This window comes from Coenobita brevimanus, chromosome 31 (genome assembly GCF_032717465.1).
Source record: "Coenobita brevimanus isolate Jiangsu-jjx chromosome 31, ASM3271746v2, whole genome shotgun sequence".
Taxonomy (NCBI): domain Eukaryota; kingdom Metazoa; phylum Arthropoda; class Malacostraca; order Decapoda; family Coenobitidae; genus Coenobita; species Coenobita brevimanus.
In genome coordinates, this window is record NC_136984.1 from 1,160,001 (window position 1) to 1,187,500 (window position 27,500).

General features: G+C 42.7%; 1 protein-coding gene and 1 non-coding gene across 2 annotated transcripts in view; both read left to right on the forward strand.

The window, feature by feature from the left end:
- sp3 (phosphatidylinositide phosphatase spermathreecae) overlaps positions 1-27,500 on the forward strand; it is a 44,889-nt gene that overhangs the window by 5,456 nt on the left and 11,933 nt on the right. The window contains exons 3-13 of the mRNA XM_080269086.1: positions 766-955; positions 4,760-4,904; positions 5,966-6,205; positions 7,921-8,037; positions 8,570-8,737; positions 9,409-9,481; positions 11,450-11,642; positions 12,303-12,468; positions 13,279-13,440; positions 14,683-14,753; positions 17,780-17,998. Of these exons, the coding sequence (XP_080125212.1) occupies positions 766-955; positions 4,760-4,904; positions 5,966-6,205; positions 7,921-8,037; positions 8,570-8,737; positions 9,409-9,481; positions 11,450-11,642; positions 12,303-12,468; positions 13,279-13,440; positions 14,683-14,753; positions 17,780-17,998 (1,744 nt within the window). The remainder of the gene's footprint in view (positions 1-765; positions 956-4,759; positions 4,905-5,965; positions 6,206-7,920; positions 8,038-8,569; positions 8,738-9,408; positions 9,482-11,449; positions 11,643-12,302; positions 12,469-13,278; positions 13,441-14,682; positions 14,754-17,779; positions 17,999-27,500) is intronic.
- On the forward strand, positions 19,654-19,772 carry LOC145395549 (5S ribosomal RNA). The gene has a single exon (XR_013896625.1). It is a non-coding gene; the product is annotated as a 5S ribosomal RNA (ribosomal RNA).

Consider the following 27,500-nt stretch of genomic DNA (forward strand, 5'->3'; position numbering starts at 1 on the left):
GCCACCACCTGAAGACACCCCTCTCAAGCAAGTGATGAAAAACAAATCATTAAGGAGTCTAAGTCTGTATCTATCTATCTATCTATCTATTGCCAGACGCCATAATCGGGTAAGGGGTGGCTGTTTGTCTTTGAGTTAGTTGTTTTACGGGGAGGGGCACTAACCCTCCACCAACCCACTTGTTGACACGTAGGGAGCACGTATGGTTTGGTGATATGGTTACCACCCAGCGTTGTAAATGGTTTCTTGGCTTACAGGAAACCATTTGGCTTGTCACTCAATGTAAAGCCACCTGTAAAGGAAAGAAAAGCAATAAGAAGTGACAGGAAAGATGGGAGAAATAGGAAGAGAGGAGGACAGGCACAGAAAAAGAATGATAAAGGCTAAGGAAGAAGTAGGCAGCACTACATCAAGTGAGTGGATGATGGTGAGAAATAGGAAGAGAGGAGGACAGACACAGAAAAAGAATGATAAAGGTGAAGGATGAAGTAGGTAGCACTACATCCAATGAGTGGATGATGGTGAGAAATAGGAGGAGAAGAGGACAGACACAGAAAAAGAACGATAAAGGTGAAGGATGAAGTAGGTAGCACTACATCAAATGAGTGGATGATGGTGAAAATAGGAAGAGAGGAGGGCAGACACAGAAAAAGAATGATAAAGGTGAAGGATGAAGTAGGTAGCACTACATCAAATGAGTGGATGATGTTCGCCACTACATACCACCATTGAAAGTGGTATTAATATTTTTCATGCCTCTTCCAGACCTACCCCCAAGGCTGGTGTTGGTGTCAGGGGCGCGGCAGGTTGGTGTACTGGGTGGCGGTGGTGGTGGTGGTGGGGGGAAGGCGGTGTTTTGTATAACCCGTGTGGTGTTCCTGCCGCTCTCCTCCGCACCACCGGACTCAGAACTCAACCTTCAACCCTGCCGCAAACACCTTAACCATCCTGCTGGGTAAGTAGGGTGTTATTCGTGTCATTTTGTTTATAGTTATTGTTCTTTGGTTCGTTTCGTTTATAGGTATCGTGTTCTTTGTTTTGTTTCGTTTATACAGGCACCAACACGCTTGCATACCCTATGTCAGGCTTGGTTCTTGTCAACCCTGTGTGCCCAGAGACAGTTGCATTTGATTCCCTTTAATTGTATCGTCCATCATCATCATCATCATCATCATCATCATCTGGACCTCCTTTCCCACCCTAGGGCAGGGTGAGGAGTAGCAACATCCAGACAGCCAAAGTTTGCCTAGCTCAGGGGGCCGTATAAGGCCCACAAGACCATTTGATCAGGCCTGCAAGGCATATCATAGATGCAATTTCATAAACTCATATATATATATATATATATATATATATATATATATATTATATGCTGGGCTACAGTTCATTTTAAGTTGATAATTTTGTATGGCCTACGAATTATGTTAAAAATATCTTAATGGCCCTTAATAGGAGAAATGTTCCCCATCCCTGGCCTTACTCACTGGGCCAGGCATCCATTCACTCACCATTCAAGTCCCTGGAATCCTGGCTTCATCAGATAGGCCAAAAAACTTTCACCACGTTCTGTAGCTTCACAAAAACATATCCAATTGAGTCAGTCCGGACGCTGCCACGTTAAAAAGGGGTGCCAAATCCCTGATCATGCACTTCTCCTCACAATATTCACCCAGCCAGCTCAATCTCTTGTCAGTTCCCTAGCCTCACTGACTTCCAAACCTCTCTTCCTCACACACTCATCCACCATATCCCTCCACCTTCTCCATGGCCTACCTCGCCTCCTCCCTCCTTCAAATTCGCTCAGATATACCTTTTTCACCACTCTATTGTTATCCATTCTCTCCACATGACCATACCATCTCAGTCCACTCTCTTCAATTCTGGTGTCCACAGACTTCCTCACTCCACATCTTTCACGAATCACATTATTTCGTATCCTATCCACCCTCTGTACTCCACATACATTCCTCAGCAGTCCCATCTCCACTGCTCTCACTCTTGACTTTTCATTTTCATGCCACACCATAGTCTCACATCCCTATGTTAAAGTTGGCACTAACACTCCTTCAAGTAAGCCTCGTGCAGCTGCAACACTCAAGCCTCTGTTTCTTATCAAGGCCTTCATTGCACCAGCTACTTTCCTTCCTTGTGTCACTCTACTTTCCACTTCTTTTCCACATTTTCCTCTCTTTTCTATCACTGTACCCAGGTATGTGAACTCTCTCACCAGTTCCAGTCTCTCTCCATTCATTATAACATTGCACTGGGAGTCACCTTCTCTTTCAGTAACCATCACTTTACTCTTTTCTACGTTTACTCTCAAGGCACGACGCTCACAGACATCAGCAAAACTCTACACTAGCCTACCAAGTCCTTGTCCGGTATTTGCAAGCAGTACTGCATCATCAGCATACAACAAATTTGAGATATTCCATCCATCACCATTCATTACCAACTCCATCCCTCTCTCCATTACTTGTGTTTTTACTTCTCTCATCACCCCATCCGTATATATATAGAACAACCATGGGGACATCACACAACCTTGTCACACGCCCACACCGATTGTGAACCATTCACTTAGATGCCCATTAACCCTTACACATGCCTCACTACCATCATAAAAACTCTTGACGGCACCTAGCAGCTTACCATCTTCCCTGTACATGTGCAAAACCTTCCACAATCCCTCTCTGTCCACTTTGTCGTATGCTTTTTCCAGATCCATGAATGTGATAAACACCTTATGGTCCTTCTCACAAGCCTTCCCTATCTGTCTCACTGCAAATATTTGATCCACACATCCTCTGCCACTCCTAAAGCCACCCTGTTCATCACTCACTATCGTGTATGAAGGTTCCACTATGCGTGCGTGTGTGTCGGTCTTGGTCACCTAATGGCAGCTCTCCACACTGCTTGATCTCTGGCAGCATCCCTATTCAGTCTGTCTCTTTAGGTGGTAAAAGAGCAGTGATGATGATGGTGATGAATGATAATGTTAGTGGTGGTGATGATGATGATGATGATGGTAATAGTAGCCTGGTGATAATGATGATGACAATTAGTGATAATGATGTGATGATTTTAGTGATAATGATGTGATGTTGATGAGTGATAACGATGTGATGATGATGATTTTAGTGATAGTGATTTGATGATGATAGTGGTTTAGTGATGATAATAATGATGATAATAATAATGATGCTGTGATCGCTGAAACCACTGTAAATATTCACAGCCTTCCTCTTCACCCTAGCATGCCACTCTTGTTAGATCTCAGTACAGTACTAAAACTCATGTATATTACTGTACTCCTTTCACACAAACTTGGCCCAGATTTTCGTCCTTTCGCAGCTTATTTCACATAGCTCAGTGGCAGAAAAAGACAATACTATGGCTCTATATCCTTTCCCATAGCACTTCTTTGTGACTAGCATCCAATTCTAGTGTTTATTGTTGCAGCTCAGTGGCAGGAAAAGACACTGTTATGTTTCTATATCCTTTCCCGTAGCACTTCTTTGTGACTAGCATCCGATTCTAGTGTTTATGGTTGCAGCTCAGTGATAGAAAAAGACAATGCTGTGGCTCTATATCCTTTTCCGTAGCACTTCTTCGTGACTAGCATCCGATTCTGGTGTTTATGGTTGCAGCTCAGTGGCAGGAAAAGACAATGCAATGGCTCTACATCCTTCCATAGCACTTCTTCATGACTAGCATCCGATTCTGGTGTTTATTGTTGCAGCTCAGTGATAGAAAAGACACTGTTATGGCTCTATATCCTTTCCCGTAGCACTTCTTTGTGACTAGCATCTGATTCTGGTGTTTATAGTCGCAGCTCAGTGGTAGAAAAGACAATGCTATGGCTCTACATCCTTCCCATAGCACTTCTTCATGACTAGTATCAAATTCTAGTGCTAATCTATTGTTACAAGTCAGTATACAGAAGGAAGACTATGCTATGGCTCTGTATCCTTCCCATAGCACTTCTTCGTGACTAGCATCATATTCTAGTGTTAATCTATTGTTACAACTCAGTATTCAAGATGGAGGGAGGGTAATTTTGGGCCAAGTTTGAGTGAAAGGAGTATAGTTGTTTGTCTATGTCCATCCACACATACAGCTGTACAACGCCAGGCCTGTGGAATGTCCAGCCTCTAGACTAACATTGTCCTCATCGTCCCTCCTCTGTCCTCTCTTCCCTCCCTCCCCTATCCTCTCTTCCCTCCCTCCCCTATCCTCTCTCCCCTTCCTCCTCTCTCCCTCCCTCCTCTATCCTCTCTCCCCTTTCTCCTCTATCCTCTCTCCCCTCCCTCCTCTATCCTCTCTCCCCTCCCTCCTCTATCCTCTCTCCCTCCCTCCTCTATCCTCTCTCCCCTCCCTCCTCTCTCCTCTCCCTATCCTCATATCCTCATTTCCTCTTCCTTTTGTGTCATTTCTTCTCTTCTGTTTATGTTCTTGTCTCTGTTTCTTCTATGCTTCCTTTCTTCCTCCCTCTCCTCTGTGTGTCTCCCTTTCCTCCCTCATCTCCCTTTTCTCCCTCCCTCTCCTCCTTCTTCCCTCTTCCTCTCCCTTTCCTCCTTCCTGCATCCTTTTCTCTGCATCTCCCTCCATCCTCCTTTCTTCTGCCCATTCTTCCCTCCTCCTTCCTGCTTTCTTCCTCCATTTTCCCCCTCACCCTCCATCTTCCTTTCTTCCTCCCCTTCCTCTATCTCCCTCTTCCCTCCTCCTTCCTTCTCTCCACCCCTACCCCTCACCACAGCTCAGGAGGGGACAAGAAATTGGGTGTAGCATTCTCCGATTTGCATCAGAAGGTGGCGCTGTCCAAGACCTTCGGAACCCTGCGTAGCGTCACCTCCACCATCAAGACTGCCACTGTTAACGCTGCCGTCACTGCCACTGGACAGGTAGGAGGCGGAGTAATAGCTGTAGTAGTAGTGGTAGGAGGAGAAGGTGGAGGAGGAGGAGGAGTGGAGGTAGTAGTAGTAGTGTCACTTCCTCCATCAAGACCACCACTGTCAATGCCGCCCTCACTGCCACTGGACAGGTAGGAGGCAGACTTATGGCTGTGGTAGTAGTGGTAGTACTTTAATAATAGTGGTGATGGTGGTGGTAGTTGTTGTAGCTACAGGCCATTATCAAGACTGCCACTGTCAGTGTTGTTATTATTATTATTGTTATTATTATTATTAATCCGATACCATTATTAATCCCATTATATTAATCTCATAGCCTCATTAATCCCATAGCCTCATTAGTCCCATAGCATCATTAATCTCATAGCATCATTAATCCCATAACATTAATCCCATAGCATCATTAATCCCATAACATTAATCCCATAGCATCATTAATCCCATAGCATCAATAATCCCATAACATTAATCCCATAACATCATTAATCCCATAACATTAATCCCATAGCATCAATAATCCCATAACATTAATTGCATAGCATCATTAATCCCATAACATTAATCCCATAGCATCATTAATCCCATAACATTAATCCCATAGCATCAGTAATCCCATAACATTAATCCCATAGCATCAATAATCCCATAACATTAATCCCATAGCATCAATAATCCCATAGCATCAATAATCCCATAACAATAATACCATAGCATCAATAATCCCATAACATTAATCCCATAGCATCATTAATCCCATAACATTAATACCATAGCATCAATAATCCCATAACAATAATACCATAGCATCAATAATCCCATAACATCATTAATCCCATAACATTAATCCCATAGCATCAATAATCCCATAACATTAATCCCATAGCATCAATAATCCCATAACAATAATACCATAGCATCAATAATCCCATAACAATAATACCATAGCATCAATAATCCCATAACAATAATACCATAGCATCAATAATCCCATAACATTAATCCCATAGCATCAATAATCCCATGTCATTAATCCAGCACTACTGTCCTACCAGGGTAACAAAGTTCGTCGAGAAGCCAGGGATCGGGAGCGGTACGAGCGCCGCGTCCTGGACGAGATACTGAAGATGTTCAACGACTCGGACTCGTTCTACTACTCCCCCGACGCTGACCTGACCTCCTCGCTCCAACGCCAGAGCGACAAGGCCTACGACGCGCGGCTGCCCCTGTGGAGACGCGCCGACGATACATATTTTTGGAACAGGCATATGCTGGAGGATTTGATTGCGAAGGGGGTGAGTACTGTTGTGGTGGTGGTGGTGGGTGAAGTGGGAGGGGAGGGGGAAGAAAGGAGGATGCAGGGAGATGTAGAAGTGAAGGACCGTTGTGGTGTGGATGTGGATGTGATAGGAAGCGTTAGGAGAAACACACTGAGGTGGTTTGGCCATGTGGAGAGGATGGTGAGACTGACGAGGAGAGTGTATGTGAGTGAGGTGGATGTGGAGTTACATGGAGAGACAGACTGACAAATGAGGAAGTGAAGGAGCGTTGTGGTGTGGATGTGGATGTGATAGGAAGCGTTAGGAGAAACACACTGAGGTGGTTTGGCCATGTGGAGAGGATGGAGAGTGAGAGACTGACGAGGAGAGTGTATGTGAGTGAGGTGGATGTGGAGTTACATGGAGAGACAGACTGACAAATGAGGAAGTGAAGGAGCGTTGTGGTGTGGATGTGGATGTGATAGGAAGCGTTAGGAGAAACACACTGAGGTGGTTTGGCCATGTGGAGAGGATGGAGAGTGAGAGACTGACGAGGAGAGTGTATGTGAGTGAGGTGGATGTGGAGTTACATGGAGAGACAGACTGACAAATGAGGAAGTGAAGGAGCGTTGTGGTGTGGATGTGGATGTGATAGGAAGCGTTAGGAGAAACACACTGAGGTGGATGGAGGGAGGAAGAAAGGAGGAAGAATGGAGACACAGATAAGAGGGAGGAGGAAAGGGAGAGGAGGGGGGGAAGAAAGGAGGATGGAGGAAGACATAGATAAAAGGGAGGAGGAGGGAGGAGTGGGAGGAAGAAGGAAGAAGGGAGACACACATAAGAGGGAGGAGGAAGGACGAAAGGGAGAGGAGAGGGGGAGGAAAGGAGGATGGAGGGAGACACAGATAAAAGGGAGGAGTGGGAGGAAGAAAGGAATAAGAGGGAGACACAGAGAAGAGGGAGGAGGGAGGAAAGAGAGAGGAGGCAGTGGTTTACCTGTCTGTTTGTCCACATAACCACACTCTCTCACATAACCCCACATCCACATCAACACACAACACTCCTTCACATCCACATTTGTCTGTCTGTCTCTCGACATAACCACACTCTCCCCACATAACTCCACATCAACACCACAACCCTCCTCCCCTTCCTCACTTGTCTGTCTCTCCACATAACCACACTCTCTCCACATAACCCCACATCCACAACACACGACACTCCTTCATATCCTCATTTGTCTGTCAGTCTCTCCACATAACCACACTCTCTCCACATAACTCCACATCAACACCACAACACTCCTCCCCTTCCTCACTTGTCTCTCTCTCCACATAACCACACTCTCTCCACATAACCCCACATCCACAACACACGACACTCCTTCATATCCTCATTTGTCTGTCAGTCTCTCCACATAACCACACTCTCTCCACATAACTCCACATCAACACCACAACCCTCCTCCCCTTCCTCACTTGTCTGTCTCTCCACATAACCACGCTCTTTCCACATAACTCCACATCCACAACACACAACACTCCCTCACATCCTCATTTGTCTGCCTGTCTCTCCATGCAACTCCACATCCACATTAACACCACAACACTTCTCTTCCTCATTTATCTGTCTCTCTCTCTCTCTCTCCGCATAACTCCACATCAACACCGTAACTCACTCATTTGTCTGTCTGTCTCACCACATAACACCCCCAGTTTAACAAATAACTCCCATCATTTCTCACTCACCAGGACCCTAAGCTGGACGTGTGGATCGTACCGGTAATTCAGGGCTTTGTACAGACCGAAAGTGTACCCCTGGCTCCCGCATCGTCCCAGACCTCACCAGACCAACCCTCGGAAAACCAGGTCAGTGATTTAGTCTCGGATGTTGGGTCGGGATGTGTTATATGTGTTGTGGTTTGAGTTTTTGGGGAGGGTAGTTGTTTTTCTATCTGTCTGTCTGTCTATCTTTCTATCTATATGTCTGTCTGTCTATTGCCGGACACCTTAATCCTGTAAGAGGTGGGCACAAACAAATCGCCTCCATGTCACCCTGTCCCCTGCCATTCCACTGCCCTCCCCCTCAGCTCTCACCCTCTTCTCTCATGTGCCTCTCCACTCCATCCCTCCATCTTATCCTCAGCCTCCACCTCACTCACATATACTCTCCTCATTAGTCTCTCACTCCCCATCCCTCCATCTCATCCTCAGCCTCCACCTCACTCACATATACTGTCCTCATTAGTCTCTCACTCCCCATCCCTCCATCTCATCCTCAGCCTCCACCTCACTCACATATACTGTCCTCATTAGTCTCTCACTCCCCATCCCTCCATCTCATCCTCAGCCTCCACCTCACTCTCACGCACTCACTAATCCATCCTCTCTCCCTCGACAGCATAAAGGGGGCGACTCGTACTCCCTGACACTGATATCGCGGAGGAGTCGATATCGCGCTGGGACGAGGTACAAGCGGCGAGGGGTGGACGAGGATGGGTGGGTGGCGAACTATGTGGAGACGGAACAGGTGGTGGCGTACTCGCATCACAGGGTGGCGTTTGTACAGGTGGGTGGACCAGTGGATTAACGTTGTCCATCTCTCTGCCTGTGTTTCTCTCTCTCTCTCTCTCTCTCTCTCTCTGAGGGAACAATTTGCTGGCTCCTAGCCTTTGGTTCCTTTTCCTGGTTAGTCTCTCACTCTCCGACCCCCAAACTCGCACCCCCCCCCTCTCAAATACCCCTCCACTCATCCCCTCCAGCACACACACACACACACACACACACACACACACACACACACACACACACACACACACACAGTTACTCACCCATGTACGTCACAGTCAGGCCAAAGCCTAGTGTCTGCATTTTTTTTACAAAGGCTTCCCTGTCAATCCTACAGTTTTTTACAAAGGCTTCTCTGTCACTCCTACAGTTTTTTACAAAGGCTTCTCTGTCAATCCTGCAGTTTTTTACAAAGGCTTCTCTGTCGCTCCAATTAGGCATCAAGCAAAATTCTGGGAAAGGATCGATTGAGCCTATTAGTACGTGAGGGGATTGATCCAGCTTTCGTTCCTTCTACCTTGTATTAAAAAATAAAATAGGAAAAAGTATTGATCACCTATACAGTATATGTGTGATGCAGACAGGTTGTATAAGGGTAAATACAGTGTGGTGAGTTGCGGCCGCCTAGCCCTGTGGTGCTCAGTTACCCACACGCCATGACTCTTTCCACAGATACGAGGGTCGGTGCCGGTGTACTGGAGTCAGCCGGGCTATAAATATCGTCCACCACCCAGGTTAGACAGAGGTGAGGTGCTCTGCTTGGTGTTTGTTTTTCGTTGTTGTTTATAATGAGAGGTATATGAGGGAGGGGGGGTGAGTTGGGGGGAGGGTGGTCAAATGGTGGGTGACAGAGCGACTTGGAGGCGTTTTGTCTGCGGCCACCCTTTGCGGGATTAGGGCACCTGGCAATAGATAGATAGATAAAGGCTCCAACATGCTTGCATCCGTTGGCCTTGGTCACCTAATGGCGGCTCTCCCTGCTGCATGATCCCTGGCAGCCTCACCAGTCAGTCCCTTGTCCTTGAGGTCACACTTTGAACTCGGCCTTTTTTTTTTTCTCCCCACAGTATGTATCTAATAATAATAATAATAATAATACCGTAATAATAATATTAATTATAATAATAGTAATAGTAGTAGTATTAATATTCATCATCATCATCATCATCATCATCATCCAATCCTACGTTGCCCCATGAGGAGCGTAGGAGCCCGGGGCTAGGCAAGTTGGTCCTGATATTTAAGATGAGAGTGACCAGCCTCACTCATCCCTGAGTGGCATTACATGAGCAATAAACCCCAACCACCCCTTGGATATAAACCTTCACCCACTCAATCCAACTGGAGCACCTTAATTACCCACTAAACCACCAGGCGCCATAATTTGGTGTTATGGTTACCACCCAGCGTAGTAAATGGTTTCCTGGTGTACAGGAAACCATTTGGCTTGTCACTCAGTGTAGAGTCACCCATAGGCAGAAGGAAGAGGAAAGAATGAAGGAAAGAAAGACAGAAGAGGGAATGTAAAGTCACCCACAGGCAGAAGGAAGAGGAAAGAATGAAGGAAAGAAAGACAGAAGAGGGAATGTAAAGTCACCCACAGGCAGAAGGAAGAGGAAAGAATGAAGGAAAGAAAGACAGAAGAGGGAGTGTAAAGTCACCCACAGGCAGAAGGAAGAGGAAAGAATGAAGGAAAGAAAGACAGAAGAGGGAGTGTAAAGTCATCCACAGGCAGAAGGAAGAGGAAAGAATGAAGGAAGGAAAGACAGAAGAGGGAGTGTAAAGTCACCCACAGGCAGAAGGAAGAGGAAAGAATGAAGGAAAGAAAGACAGAAGAGGGAGTGTAAAGTCACCCACAGGCAGAAAGAAGAGGAAAGAATGAAGGAAAGAAAGACAGAAGAGGGAGTGTAAAGTCACCCACAGGCAGAAGGAAGAGGAAAGAATGAAGGAAAGAAAGACAGAAGAGGGAGTGTAAAGTCACCTGTAGGCAGAAGGAAGAGGAAAGAATGAAGGAAAGAAAGACAGAAGAGGGAGTGTAAAGTCACCTGTAGGCAGAAGGAAGAGGAAAGAATGAAGGAAAGAAAGACAGAAGAGGGAGTGTAAAGTCACCCACAGGCAGAAGGAAGAGGAAAGAATGAAGGAAAGAAAGACAGAAGAGGGAGTGTAAAGTCACCCACAGGCAGAAGGAAGAGGAAAGAATGAAGGAAAGAAAGATAGAAGAGAAAGGAAGGAAATAAGGAAGGAAGAGAAGAATGGGCAACCACCCAAGAGCAAACACTATATTGAGTGTGTGGATGGTGAATGCCCCCACCAACCACTAAGAAATAATAATAATAGTAATAATGGCAATGTGGGATTGGATAATGGATGGATAATAATAATAATGATAATAATAATAATAATATTAATAGTAATTTTTCTTTTTTAGCCAAGGTGAAGTAAGGTGGAGCTGCCTGAGATGCTAACAAAGGTGTCTTGAGTTCCATCCCTACTGTTTCACTCTCATCTTAAATGTCAGGACCAACTTGCCTAGCCCCAGGCTCCTACGCTCCTCATGGGGCAACATAGGATTGGATGATGGATGGATGGATGGATATTATTCTACTGTAGTTATAGTAGTAATGATAATAATTATAATAACAGCAATAATAACAACCACTATAATACAAACCATGAAACTATCCGTCACATCAAACCATCTCTTCTCCCGCAGACGAAGGTGAAACGGCAGCTGCGTTCTCCCGTCACTTTGAGCGGGAGGTGGGGCGGTACGGGCACGTGTGTTGCGTCAGCCTGGTGGAGCAGAGCGGCAAGGAGAGGGTCATTGCTGATGCGTTTATGTCCAATATCCTGCAGCTTAATTCCCCGGACCTCACCTTCGTTACCTTCGACTTCCACGAGTATTGGTGAGTTGGTTGGTCTGTCTGTCTGTCTTTCTGTCTGTCTGTCTGTCTATCTGTCTGTCTGTCTGTCTTTCTAATTATCTATCTATCTATCTATGACCACACACCATAATCCTGTAAGGGGTGGCCATTTGTCTTTGAGTTAGGTATTGAGTTAGTTGTTTTACAGGGAGAGGCACTAACCCTCCGCCAACCCACTTGTTGACACGTAGGGAACATGTATGGGTTGGTTATATGGTTACCACCCAGCATTTTAAATGGTGTCCTGGCTTACATCACTTATCATTCAAGCCCTCGGAATCCTGGCTCTATCTGATACACCAGGAACTTTGACCACATTCTGTAGTTTCACATAAATGTATCCAATAGTTTGACTTGCTTTCTGTCACATCTGTTTAACTAATTCTTTTGCACATTTTCCTCTATTTTCTATCACTGTACCCAGGTATTTGAACTCTCTCACCAATTCCAGTCTCTCTCCATTCACTGTAACATCACACTGGGAGTCACCTTCTCTCTCAGTAACCATCACTGTACTCTTTTCTACATTTTCTATCACATATGTTAATCCATCCATCCATCCATCCATCATCCACTCCCACGTTGCCCCATGAAGAGCGTAGGAGCCAAACGAACCCATTTTTCCTCCCCTTCGCATTACAGTCGAGGGATGCGGTACGAGAATGTGTCAGTGTTGGTGGAGGGCGTGGAGGAGGTACTGAGTCGCATGTTGTACTGCTGGGTGGATCGGGAAGGCACGATATGCTGTCAGAATGGAGTGTTCCGCATCAACTGCATAGACTGCCTCGACCGCACCAACGTTGTTCAGGTACCATAGTGCTTTGTTGGGATAGAAGTTTGGGATTTTGTGTGTGTGGGTGTGTGGGGGAGGGGAGGAGTTTGTGTGTGTGTGTGTGTTGGAGGAGAGTGATGGTGGGTGTGTGTGTGTGGGGAATGTGTTTGTGGGTGTGTGTGGGGAATGTGGGTGTGTGGGGAGTTTGTTGGTGTGTGTGTGTGTGTGTGTGTGTGTGTGCATTGATGGAGAGTGATGGTGGGTGTGTGTGGGGACAGGGCTCTTGCTAACTGCCAATGGTGGTGAGCCATTTGGCTCCTAAAGTTTCAGATTTACGAGCCAAATAAATTTTCAGTGGCCAAACTGACTGCGAGCCGCAATATTTTTAAACAAACCATCTCTGGAATGTTCGGGCTTTAGTTCAGGTACGCTCGTCAACATTCGTTAGTCTATTTATAAACATTCACAGTGGCGACAAGGAAAGACTTAATAATCGATCACAACGTGCTTTTTTTTTTTCATTTAAGTGAGATTTATTTTGTAGTTTACTGGGTTTTGAAGTGGATGTATTTTCTCCTCGCCGAGAGGCAACTTGCATGTAAAACTTGTTCGCAGAAGGGAAAAAATATTCGTATTTGCGAGGTGTGGCTCACCAAACAAGAGCCCTAGGGGAGTGTGTGTGTGTGTGTGTGTGTGTGTGTGTGTGTTAGTAGTAGTAGTAGCACCAATATTATGATGATGATGATGATGATGATGATGGTTATTATTATTATTATTATCATCATCATCACCAATCATCACCACCACCACACATCCAGTCCTCATAATCCCTCTCCCTCTCCACAGACTGCCATCGCCAAGTGTGTTTTAGAGAGCCAGTTTGTGAAGCTTGGCATGATACCCCCAGAGCACCCATTGCCTCCCGCCTGCCGATCGCTGCTGCAGGTGATGTGGGCGAACAACGGCGACACGATTAGTAAACAGTACGCTGGGACGTCCGCGCTTAAGGTTAGAGTGCGTGTTTGGTAGTGGTAGTAGTAGTAGCAGTAGTAATGGGAGTGGTAGTAGTGGTGGTGATGCGTGTTTGTTAGTACACTCAGGCCTCAATTTAAGGGACTAAATGGGGAATCAACTTGTCCCTTACTTGACAATGTCCCTTACTTGACAATGTCCCTTACTTGACAATGTCCCTTACTTGATAATGTCCCTTACTTGATAATGTCCCTTACTTGATAATGTCCCTTACTTGACAATGTCCCTTACTTGACAATGTCCCTTACTTGACAATGTCCCTTACTTGACAATATCCCTTACTTGACAATGTCCCTTACTTGACAATATCCCTTACTTGACAATATCCCTTACTTGACAATGTCCCTTACTTGACAATATCCCTTACTTGACAATATCCCTTACTTGACAATGTCCCTTGTTTTACCACATATAAAGACAATTTTATTATGAAATGCAATGATCGTTTCACTTATTTATTGATTATGAATATTATTTTACAAGTACTGTATAAAGAAAATATTAATGTTTCAAGCAGAGGACTTTTTGAATGGTCCTGTCCGTTTGTCAGGTAGTAGTGGTAGTAGTAGTAGTAGTAGTAGTAGTTTTTATTAATATGTACACTTAAGGTTTGTACTGATGTAATGGTACTTTTTTTTTTCATTTCTGTTTTTTTAAGGCGTTTTTTTAAGAATCTGTTTGAGCATATTGAAAGCACCCCCATCTGAAAAACAATAAAATTACCCACGTCTGTAGTGTTGATGTTGATGATGATGATGACAAGACTAGTAATGATGATGGTGATGATGATGACAAGAACAGTGATGATGATGATGATGATGATGATGATGATGATGGTGATGACAAGAACAGTGATGATGATGGTGATGGTGATGATTATGACAAGTGTGACAGTAATAATGACAAGAATAATGATAATGATGATGATGGTGATAATGATAAGACTAATGGTGATGATGATGTTGATAATGATGGTGATGATGATGTTGATAATGGTGATGATGATGATGATGGTGATGATGATGATGATGTTAATGATGATGATAATGATGATGATGATGATGATGTTAATGATGCTGATAATGATGATGATGATGTTGATAATGGTGATGATGATGTTGATAATGGTGATGATGATGATGTTAATAATGATGATGATGATGATGGTGGTGATAATGATGATGATGATGATGATGATTGCGTTCTTCACCACAACAGGGAGATTTTACGAGAACGGGAGAGAGGAGGTTTGCCGGGATGATGAAGGATGGAATGAACTCGGCCAACAGGTACGTGTAGAGAGAGAGAGAGAGAGAGAGAGAGAGAGAGGGAGAGAGAGAGAGACACACACACACAGAAGGAGGCATAATGAGTTTGTTTTCTATGTAATTAGCCTTAAGAGAGAGAGAGAGAGAGGCATAGTGGGCTTGTTTCCTATGTGATCTAGCTTTAATAGAGAGAGACAGAGAGAGACAGACAGAGCTGGTGGTTGGATGTGGGGTTAAGAGGCATAGTGATTGCTTTCCATGTGATCTAGCTTTAATAGAGAGAGAGAGAGAGGCGTGATGAAGGATGGCATGAACTCTGCCAACAGGTATGCGTAGAGAGAGAGAGAGAGAGAAGGAGACATTGTGCGTTTGTTTTCTGTGATTTAGCCTTAATAGTGAGAAACCTACTGGCTTACCTGTGCTTGATGGGTCTGCTCCCTTGCACAGATATTAGGGGATCTTCAGCCTGCAGTCCACTGAGTTCATGGTTAAGCCAAGAATTGCTATTAAAAAAAAAATAAAGAGAGTGAGATGGATTTACAAAGTCATATGTTTTAGAGACAGAATACCAGATTGTATTATTATTATTATTATTATTATTATTATTATTGTTATCATCATTATTATTGTTATTACTACTCCTCTGGTATTAATATTAGTATTTTTGTTATTATTATTATTATTATTATTATTATTATTATTATTATTACATTATTATTATTATTATTATTATTTAGTTCAAGTTTTGAGTGGATCTGAAAGGCCATACTTGGATTTTTGAAAGACTTTATCATATGGATTTATTTTAGCATTAAGTTTGCAAGGGCAGGGTAGAACTTTTCAAAAATTCATTACAATTATATATATTTTTTGTGCTGTGGAGAGATAGATAGATAGATAGACAGACAGATAGACAGACTTAGACTCCTTAATGATTTGTTTTTCATCACTTGCTTGAGAGGGGTGCCTTCAGGTGGTGGCACTGATATAACTGGTGGTGGAGCTGCCTGGTTATACAAACGTGCCTCAACTCCCTCCCTATCCCACAAAAGGACGATGGTGGACTGAAGGAGAGGGTAACTTCAGCCTGCAGTCCACTGGGTTCACGTTTAACATTAACCTGGGGCTGCTACTACTACTACTACTACTACTACTACTACTACTACTACTACTACTACTATTACTACTACTGCAACTGCAACATCTTCCACCACCTTTCCTACTTCTGTATTAATAACTACTACTATTACTATTAATCTTCTACTGTTACTTGCTCCTACAGTAATTACTACCACGATCACTACTACTACTGCTATTACTATAACTACTACTACTACTACTACTACTACTACTGCTACTACTACTACTACAGCTACTACTACTACTACTATTACTACTACTACTATGACTACCACCATTACTACCTACATTTATGTAGAAATAGCTGTGTGTTTATAGAGAAACAGATGTGTGTGTTGGTGGATGGGGGCGCCCAACATCCACTCATTCAGTGTAGGGATGCCATATAATCTCTACACTGAGTGACAAGCCAAGTGGGGTTCCTGTACCCAGGAAACCATTTACTACGCTGGGTGGTAACCATATAACCGGGGTTTCTGGCAGGGTTAAGTGTCCCCCAGATTCCCCTGTCCACTTAATCATGGCAGTTGTTTCAGAGAGCCTGGGAGGGCCCAATACCTGCCCAGGGCCCCAACCAAATGGCCAGACTCGCTTGGCCATGTGGAATGTGAGAGGTGTGAATGAGGAGAGCAAGAGGGTGGAAGTGGTGAATGTGTTCAAGAGTGCGAGATATGCCGTGATGGCAGGGTGTAACGAAGATGAAAGGGTGTGAAGTGGAGGTGTGGAAGGGTATGAAGTGTGTAAGATGAAAGGGTGTGAAGTGGAGGAGTGGGAGGGTGTGAAATGTGTAAGATAAAAGGGTGTGAAGTGGTGGAGTGGGAGGGTGTGAAGTGTGTAAGATAAAAGGGTGTTAAGTGGAGGAGTGGTAGGGTGTGAAATGTGTAAGATGAAAAGGTGTGAAGTGGAGGAGTGGGAGGGTGTGAAATGTGTAAGATGAAAAGGTGTGAAGTGGAGGAGTGGGAGGGTGTGAAGTGTGTAAGGTAAAAGGGTGTGAAGTGGTGGAGTGGGAGGGTGTGAAGTGTGTAAGGGTGGGAATGAATGGGCGAGGAAGATGCAAGGAAGGAGTTGCTTTGTTGATGAATGAGGTGTGGCCGAGTGGAATGAGAGACGACAAATGTGTCAGCTCGAGGTGTATGTATGTCAAGTTTGCGAAGGTGAAAGTGGCGGTGATTGTAGCGTATGCACCGTGTGAGGACAGGAGAGAGAGAGAGAGAAAGACAGGTTTTGGGATGAGCTGGGTGAAGTAGTGGGAGAAATGCCCAGGAGCTACAAAGTGACTGTAATGGGGGATATGAATGGAGGAGTAGGCACTGGTCCTGAGGATGACATAATGGGTTGTAATGGAGTACCAGGAGAAAATGATAATGGGAAGCAACTGAAGGATGTGTGTCAGGAAAGGAGGTTGTGCATTTGTAACTTGTATTTCAAACACAAAGATGCACATAAATATACCTGGTGTAGAGGGAACGGGGATTGTGTTGAAAGAAGCCTGATTGATTACGTGCTCGTAGAGAGGTCGATGCTGGGAATGGCTGCTGATACGAGGGCCGTGAGAGGACGATGTGGAGGTCTGTCAGATCATATGATTGTGGTATGCAAGATCAAGCTGAGAGGAGTGAGGTGGATCAGGAGAGAGAGCAGCAGTCTGGGAGGAAAGACTGAAAGTTGAGAAGCTGAGGATCAAAGAAATGGCAGATGATTACAGGACCAAAGTAGGGGAGGAGTTAGAATGTTTTTGGCATGTCAGATAGAGCCAGGATTCCGGGGGCTTGAACGATGAGTGAATGGAGGTATGGCTTATTAGATTGGGCAGAGTTGGGCTGTCTGCACCCTGCTACTCCTTACCCTGCCCTAGGATGGGAAAGGAGGTCCAGATGATGATGATGATGATGTGATTTCCCTTACAGATACTATAGGAATCACTTTGTTGACACATATCGGCAAGTAGCCATTGACCTCATGCTGGGCGGGGGGCTATCCGAGAGGGACTGGGAGGAGATACGTAATGTTGAAACGCTACTGAATGTGGCCGGTGCGCTAATGCCTATCGGCCCACCCGCATATATGGCCGAGATCGCACCTGGGGGGGAGAGGTACCTTGCCTCGGCGCTCTATTCTCTCTCCAGGTTAGGGTCGGGTGATGTTGCGCGTTCTTGTTGATTTAGGAAGCTCCCTAACACCTCTTCCTCTGTTACTTATTTCTGGCTGGTTCATATCACTGTTTGTTTCTTAGTGATGTGTTCTGTTTATTACACGTTACGGCCCTAATCTGTCTTACTTAAAGCCTTCCAGTATCATCGTACTCTGCACCACTAATATCTGTCTGTCTATCTATCTATAGCCAGACGCCATAATCCGGTAAGGGGTGGCCATTTGTCTTTGAGTTAGTTGTTTTATGGGGAGGGGCACTAACCCTCCACACACCTACTTGTTGACATGTAGGGAACACATATGGGTTGGTTATATGGTTACCACCCAGCGTTGTAAATGGTTTCCTGGCTTACAGGAAATGGAAGTTTATGATGGAAGAGTTGATAGGTAGGATGGGACTGGAGTGTATTGGTGTTGTGATGAGGAGGGGTAGATTGAGATGGTTTGGGAGGAAGGATGGGACTGGAGTGTATTGGTGTTGTGATGAGGAGGGGTAGACTGAGATGGTTTGGGAGGAAGGATGGGACTGGAGTGTATTGGTGTTGTGATGAGGAGGGGTAGACTGAGATGGTTTAGGCATGTGGAGAGGATGGGGATGATAATTGGGTGCAGATAGGGAGTAGTGCTAATGTTGGGGGTGGGGTAGTGAGAGGTGGACTGAAAAAGACCTGGGACGAGGTCATTGAGTGTGACCTCAGGGTTGAGGGACTAAATAAGGAAGTTGCCAGAGATCAAGCAGCATGGAGAGCCGCCATTAGGTGACCAAGGCCAACGTATGCAAGCACGTTTGTGCCTTCAAAAATGAAAAGAAAACAGGAAACCATTAGGAAAGAAGAGCAATAAAAATTAACCCATCTTTCCTGTCACTTCTTATTGCTCTTCTTTCCTTTTCAGGTGGCTTTACATTGAGTGACAAGCCTAATGGTTTCCTGTAAGCCAGGAAACCATTTACAACGCTGGGTGGTAACCATATAACCAAACCATACGTGTTCCCTACGTGTCAACAAGTGGGTTGGCGGAGGGTTAGTGCCCCTCCCCGTAAAACAACTAACTCAAAGACAAACGGCCACCTCTGACCGGATTATGGCGTCTGGCTATAGATAGATAGATAGACATAAAAAAACTAACTCAAAGACAAACGGCCACCCCTTACCCGATTGTGGCATCTGGCAATAGATAGATGGATAGATAGATAGATAGAAGTTTGTGGTGCAGAGTGTGATGATATTGGAAGGATTTATGTTACAGTTGGACAGTAAGGTGTAGTAAACAGAATAAATCACTTAAGAAGAGGTGTTAGGGAGCTTCCTGATCGTACTAGAATGCGATTTTGTTTTGATGCATCGTGACCCTAACAAAACTGACGCACACTAATAATTATTTTATTATTATTATTATTATTATTATTATTATTTATTTTTTTAATGCCTGGTTTGTGCATCTGATTTGAATTACCTTATTGATACCTGCATTATATCTTTATTTCTCCTTTATTTATTATTATTTTTATTATTATTATTTCTGGTTAATAATGAATGCCTGGTTTGTGCACTGGATTTGAATTACTGTGTTGATGTCAGTATTAATTCCTCTGTATTGATTATCCCCTATTATTATTATTATTATTATTACCAACGGTCATACCACGCTGAGTTCACCGCTTCCCGTCCGATCAGCGAAGTTAAGCAACGTTGGGTCTGGTTAGTACTTGGATGGGTGACCGCCTGGGAACACCAGATGCTGTTGGCATAACGTTCTCCCTACGTGTCAAGTGGGGTTGGTGGAGGATTAGTGCCCCTCCCTGTAAAACAATTAACTCTGAGCCCTTGGCCACCCCGTCTGGGATACATGGCGTCTGGCAATGAATGAATGAAATGAAATTATTATTATTATTTATTATTATTATTATCATTATTATTATTATTATTTTTATTTTTATTATTATTATTATTATTAATTTTATTATTATTATTATTTATTATTATTATTTTTATTATTATTATTATTTATTATTATTATTATTATTATTATTATTTTTATTATTATTATTATTATTATTGGTTATAAAAATTGCACATATATCTTTGCCTGAATTCTTTTTGTTACTTGATTGTTCCCTTGATTATATTTGCATTTATTCCTCCTTAATAATTCTCCTTTATTGATTGATTATATTTTTGCATTTACTTATTGATTGATTATATTTTTGCATATATTGATTGATTATATTTTTGCATTTACTTAGTGATTGATTATATTTTTGCATTTATTGATTGATTATATATTTGCATTTACTTAGTGATTGATTATATTTGTGCATTTAATTAAGTCACCCTTTTTATATCTGCAATAAATCTTTGTTATTAATTATATTTTATTTATTGTATCTTAAAGTTCATTAAAACATGTTATTGCGTTAATCTTTGTTATTATTATTATTATTATTATTATTATTATTATTATTACTCTTATTATTATTATTATTATTATTGCTATTATTATTATTGCTGTTATCATTATTATTTTTATTATTATTATTATTACTATTGTTATGATTACCATTATTGTTATTATTATTATTATTATTATTATTATTACTATTATGTCCATGAAAAGCACTTTGATATAATTGCTTGTATTATTATTATTATGATTATTATGATTATTATTATTATTATTATTATTATTGTTATTATTGTTATTATTATTATTATTATTATTATGTCCATGAAAAGCACATTGTTTGTATATACACAATTATGATTTTTTTTTTCCCCCCAAACACTTTCCAAAAAAACGCACGAATATTATTGCGCTTTTTTAAAAATCGTTTGTATATACACGATTCCTCCATAGGTGAGCAGTGCCTCTCTCTCTCTCTCTCTCTCTCTCTCTCTCTCTCTCTCTCTCTCTCTCACACACACACACACACACACACACACACACACACACACACACACACACACACACACACACACACACACACACACACACAAAACCCCTTCACTACAGTAACTCTCTCTCTCTCTCACACACACACACACACACACACACACACACATATCCCCTTCACTACAGTAACTCTCTCTCTCTCTCACACACACACACACACACACACACACACACAAAACCCCTTCACTACAGTAACTCTCTCTCTCTCACACACACACACACACACACACACACACACACACACACACACACACACATCCCCTTTACCACAGTAACTCTCTCTCTCTCTCACACACACACACACACACACACACACACACACACACACACATCCCCTTCACTACAGTAACTCTCTCTCTCTCTCACACACACACACACACACACACACACACACACACACACACACACACACACACACACACACACACACACACACACACACACACACACACACACACCCTTCACCACAGTAACTCTCTCTCTCTCACACACACACACACACACACACACACACACACACACACACACACACACACACATATCCCCTTCACTACAGTAACTCTCTCTCTCACACACACACACACACACACACACACACACACACACACAAAACCCCTTCACTACAATAACATTTTCTCTCTCTCTCTCTCTCTCTCTCTCTCTCTCTCATCTCAAATCTCTCTCTGCCTTTTAACATTTTTTTTCGACAATCCAAAAACAGTATTGCTTGATTTTCTATAATTATTTGCGTCATTTTTATCTATAGTGATCTGTTTCCTTGCATTTGAGTTACTTAGCAAAATATAATAAGTGGTTTGTTTCATTGCATTTGTTTTTAGGCACTTGCGGTATCCACGAGGTCTGTTTGGAAGGTTTTATTTTTATGCAAGGAAGAAGGAACCCAAGGCCAGGAGCCCTCAAACCGTTCCTTCCAAGAAAAAACAAAATACAACGCAGAGCCCAAAGTACACATAAACAGCTGGTTGATTTGTGATAGGGAGAGAGAATATATGAGGGAGGGGGGTGTGAGTTGGGAGCAGGGCAGTGAAATGGCGGGGGACAGGGCGACTCGGAGGCGATTTGTTTGTGGCCACCCCAAACGGGATTGAGGCGTCTGGCAATAGATAGAGAGAGAGAGAATATTTAAAGAGAATATGGATGCATAGGGGAAACCAGCCTGGGACTCTATAATGCATCAGTATTCTCTTAAAATATTCTCTTTCCCTTTTACGAGGTTCGGAAAATATCGTACTTTTAGCCTGTAAAAATATAACTAGGACACCTGTTGTGGTAGTGCAGTAATCCGCCTCAAAGTGGGCCCCTTCTGCCTTGACACAGGCAGCCCAGCGGTCTTTACACTGCCTCAAACATTTATCACCTCTGAGGCTGCATCTGCGAATTTTGTGTCATTTCCATGATTTACTGATGTTGCAAACTCCCATGATGTTGCCGCGTACTACGAATCTGCTGTTTAGAATCGCGCGATTTAGGAGATTCCTCTGTAATCTCAGTGGTAAAGAGGAGGTTTAGGTTGGTCAGCTGTGTGAATATGAAGTCAGATACGCTGGGTTTTGAAGAAGCATTTGTTCTGTTTTTGAAGGCTCCAACGTGCTTGTATGCATCAGCCTTCATCATCTAATGGTGGCTGTCCATGCTGCTCGATCTCTGGCAGCGTCCCTATCCAGTCCCTTATCCCTGAGGTCACACTCAATGACCTTATCCCAGGTCTTTTTTGGTCTGCTTCTTGCAACCCTACCTGTAACATTAACCCATCACACCTTGTGCATCCAATCATCATCCTCCATCCTCTCCACATGCCCAAACCATCTCAGTCTACCTCTCTTCATCATAAGACCAATACACTCCAGTCCCATCCTACCTCTCAACTCTTCCATCGTAAACCCAGCCCCCCCAGGCCTCACACTCTGGGATGCACTGCACATCCACCTAATCATTGTCATTTCTGTACGTTTGAGCCTGTGAATATCCTCTTCCTTTACTGCCCAGGTCTCACTTCCATACAGCATTACACTTCTAACACATGCTGCATACAAAGATCCCTTAGCATGGAGGGAGAGTCCTCTCAATGTCAAGAGAGGCAAAAGCTCCCTGAACTTCTTCCAAACACTCCTCACTCTAGCCACAGAGCTGCTCCAGCCCCACCTCCAGCACATAACATGTCTCCCAAATAACAAAACTCTTCCACACACTCAAGAGACTCACCAGCAAGTTCAATCCTTTCACGCCTGACAATCTCCACCTGCTCTCCCTGACACACCGCACACATGAAATCAGCATTATCTTGCAGTCTACCTCTAATACCACTACATCTCTTATGCACCCACTTATCACAAACACTGCATTATCTTGCAGTCTACCTCTAATACCACTACATCTCTTATGCACCCACTTATCACAAACACTGCATTATCTTGCAGTCTACCTCTAATACCACTACATCTCTTATGCACCCACTTATCACAAACACTGCACAAGATGGAATTACTTCCCACACCCTTGTGGCAAATCACACCTGGCCACTCTCCCTCTTCTTTGACAGTACTGCCACCAGCCCTAGATACCATCACTTTTGTTTTATCTGCATTTACTCTTAAGCCCTTGTGCCCCATACCATCTCTCCACTTCCTAAATCTTTCCTCCGCCTTCCTTTCATTCTCTGCAATCAACACCAAATCATCAGCATACAACATCTCCCACGGGAGTCCATTTCTGAAGTCACGTGAGAGGGCTTCAAGTACCATGATAAACAACAAGGGGCTCAAGACTGACCCCTGATGCACACCAACATTCACGGAAAACTCATCACTCAAATCTCCATTCACTCTTACCTGGGTGTGAGCACCCACATACATGGCCATAACACCAAATCATCAGTTACAACGTATCCCATGGGAAGCATCAGGGGGAGTGGTAAACTATACAGGTATATTTGGATATGTTTAGGTAAAGTATTTTAGTTTATATAATGAGTAATCAAATTTAGCTGAAGTGGAGTTTCAAAATACTGTAGTGTCAGCTGCAAATTCAGATTTGAAATAGCAACAGGTGCCACCCTTGTTGTGGAAGTTTGTGTGGAGTTGGTAACCAGGTAAACAAAATGGGATATGTTAATAGAGGGAGAGATTTGGGGTTCTGTGAGGAATAGGGTTTGAGGGGATATGGACAGGAGGAAAAAGTAAAAATTCAGATTAGTACAAAGACCACGGATATTGGTGAAATGTAAGGCCAAACACGCGCTTCTCCGCTGACGAGCACAAACTGTGTTTGTAATAGTCGCTGCCAGCACAGTTGCTTGATTACGACCAGGAGGACCTTGTGCTGCCAGCCCTACCCTGCTGGTGGTGGCAATTCAAGATACCACCAAATTAGTTCCTATCTCTCTCTCTCTCTCTCTCTCTTCTTACTATAGTCGCGGTGCACAACTCTGAGGTTGTCATTATCGTACCCTGGCAACCTATCATTCAAAAGTGCGTCCGATTTCGTATCATATTATACACGAATCATATTATTATACACGAATATATTGTACACGAATATATTATACACGAATCATATTATTATACACGAATATATTATACACGAATATTATTACACACGAACATGATATACACGAATCACTTGAGTCTTATATTATGCACGAATATATTATACACGAATATTATTATGCACGAACATATTAAACACGAATCATATTATTATGCACGAATATATTGTACACGAATATTATTACACACGAACATAATATACACGAATCACTTGAGTCTTATATTATGCACGAATATATTATACACGAATATTATTATACACGAACATATTATACACGAATCATATTATTATTCACGAATATACTATACACGAATATTATTATACACAAATCACTTGAGTCTTATATTATACATGAATCATATTATTATGCACGAATATTATTATACACGAATCACATACGTTTCATATTACAGTATACACAAATCATGTTATTATGCACGAATATATTATACATGAGGCCAAGGATGAGATGGAGGGATGGGGTGGAGAGGTATATGAGAGAGGGGTGTGTGAGCTGGGAGCAGGGCAGTGAAATGGCGGGGGACAGGGCGACTTGGAGGCGATTTGCTTGTGGCCACCCCAAACGGGATTGAGGCGTCTGGCAATAGGTAGATAGAATGATATTATACACAAACATATTATACACGAATCACACGCACCTCATACACGAAATCAGACGCACTTTTGAACGGTAGGTTGCCAGGACAGGATAATAACGACCTCAGAGCCGCACGCCACAACTTTAAAATTGCAGTGGCCATTGCTGAGGGAGATGGCAATAGAAAGGGTGATATCTACTGTGTGTGTAGTGTGGTGTAGCGAGTTGAAGGTAGACATATTGGGAGAGTATGCTGGTCTACTCATGTATTATTTCGCTGTTTTTCTCTCCCTCTCTCTCCCTCTCTCTCTCTCTGTCTCTGTCTGTCTGTCTGTCTCTCTCTCTCTCTCTCTCTCTCTCTCTCTCTCTCCCTCTGTGTAAGTGAAAGCACCGGAAATGTTCAGCAAAGGAAGACAGTCAGCAGCAGGTCATGAAGGCTGGTGATATGGGAGCTCCAGCCCTCCCTGTCACCAGCTTGCCACCCACCTCAGGAGTACTGCCCTGCTCGAATGGTGCTACTGTCTACCTCTGTACTGTTTTGCTGATTTAATCTCCTTTTCTCTAACCCTCATCTCTCTCTCTCTCTCTCTCTCTCTCTCTCTCTCTCTCTCTCTCTCTCTCTCTGAATATTTGTTTACGTCTAGCTAAAAATATATGTAGATGTTATTTCTGTCTGTCTGTCTGTCTCTCTCTCTCTCTCTCTTTCTCTCTCTTTTCCAGGATATGCATAATCTTTAAAGTGTCCTTCATATGAGTTTTTTTTATCTCTTTTTTGCTAACCCTCATCTCTCTCTCTCTCTCTCTCTCTCTCTGAATATTTTTTTATGTCTAGCCGAAATATAGATGTTATCTCTCTCTCTCTCTCTCTTTCTCTGAATATTTTTTTATGTCTAGCTGAAATATAGATGTTATTTCTCTCTCTCTCTCTCTCTCTCTCTCTCTCTCTCTCTCTTCCAGGATATGCATAATCATTAGTATCCTTGATATATATATATATTTTTTCTATCTAACACCCTCATATTTTTCCCACCCCAAATCACTTTCCAAAAATCTATAAATTTTCAAAATGCACCTAATTTGAATGATTCCCTATATATTCACCTTTGCCATTTATATATATATTTTTTTCCCTGTCTGTCTATCTATCTATCTATTTATAGCCCGACGCCCTAATCCTGTAAAGGGTGGCTGCAGACAAAACACCTCCAAGTCGCTCTGTCACCCACCACTTGACTGCTCTCCCCCCAACTCACTCCCCCCTCCTTCATATACCTCTCAACTCCATCCCTCCACCTCATCCTCGGTCTACCCCTCCCTCATATACCTCTCAACTCCATCCCTCCACCTCATCCTCGGTCTACCCCTCCCTCATATACCTCTCAACTCCATCCCTCCACCTCATCCTCGGTCTACCCCTCCCTCATATACCTCTCAACTCCATCCCTGTCAATTTCTATATATATATATCTGTAAAATTGAAATATAAATGATTTGAATGAATTTTTATGCATCTCACCCCCCAATTATTAAGTCAAAAATATCTGTTAATTGTAAATATATGTCGGGCGACTGGGCGACGTGGAGGCGATTTGTTTGTGGCCACCCGGTACGGGATTAAGGCGTTTGCCAATAGAAAGATAGATCGATTGTAAATATATGTGATTTAAATTATATATAACAGCCAGAGGAAAAAGTTTGCTCACACTTCTCTCCCAGCTGTTGTAGTGAAAGATACTGAGTGACATACCTTTTTTGGTAACAGTATGAAGCAAAAAAAGAGTTTGAGAATGAAGGCTAGTCTGTGTTGTTTTTGTAGGCATGAAAAATATAGGAAGCAGGTTATAGTGCTGGCTGAGAAGTGGGGTAAACTTTTGCACATATCTGTAGCTGATTTCAATGATGAATTTGAATGATGTAGATTTAGAATTTCGATTAATAATGAGAAAGAAACTTCCTGGGTTAATCATATAGAATTTTTAATAATAATAGTAATAATAAAATACTTCCTAGATTATGCATTTAGAACTTCAATTAATAATAATAATAATAATAAAAAAAATGCTTGCTGGATAATACATTTAGAATTTCAAATAATAATAATAATAATAATAATAATAATAAATGCTTGCTGGATTATGTATTTAGAATTTCAAATATAATAATAATAATAGTAGTAGTAGTAATAATAATAATAATAATGATAATGATAAAAATATGCTTGCTTTGGAATTTCAAGTAATAATAATAATAATAATAATAATAATAAATGCTTCCTGTGTTATGCAATCTTGACTTTTAAAAATTTAATCTTAGGGAACATTTTAACATTATTTTTGCTGTGTTTAGTGTGTTTAAGTATG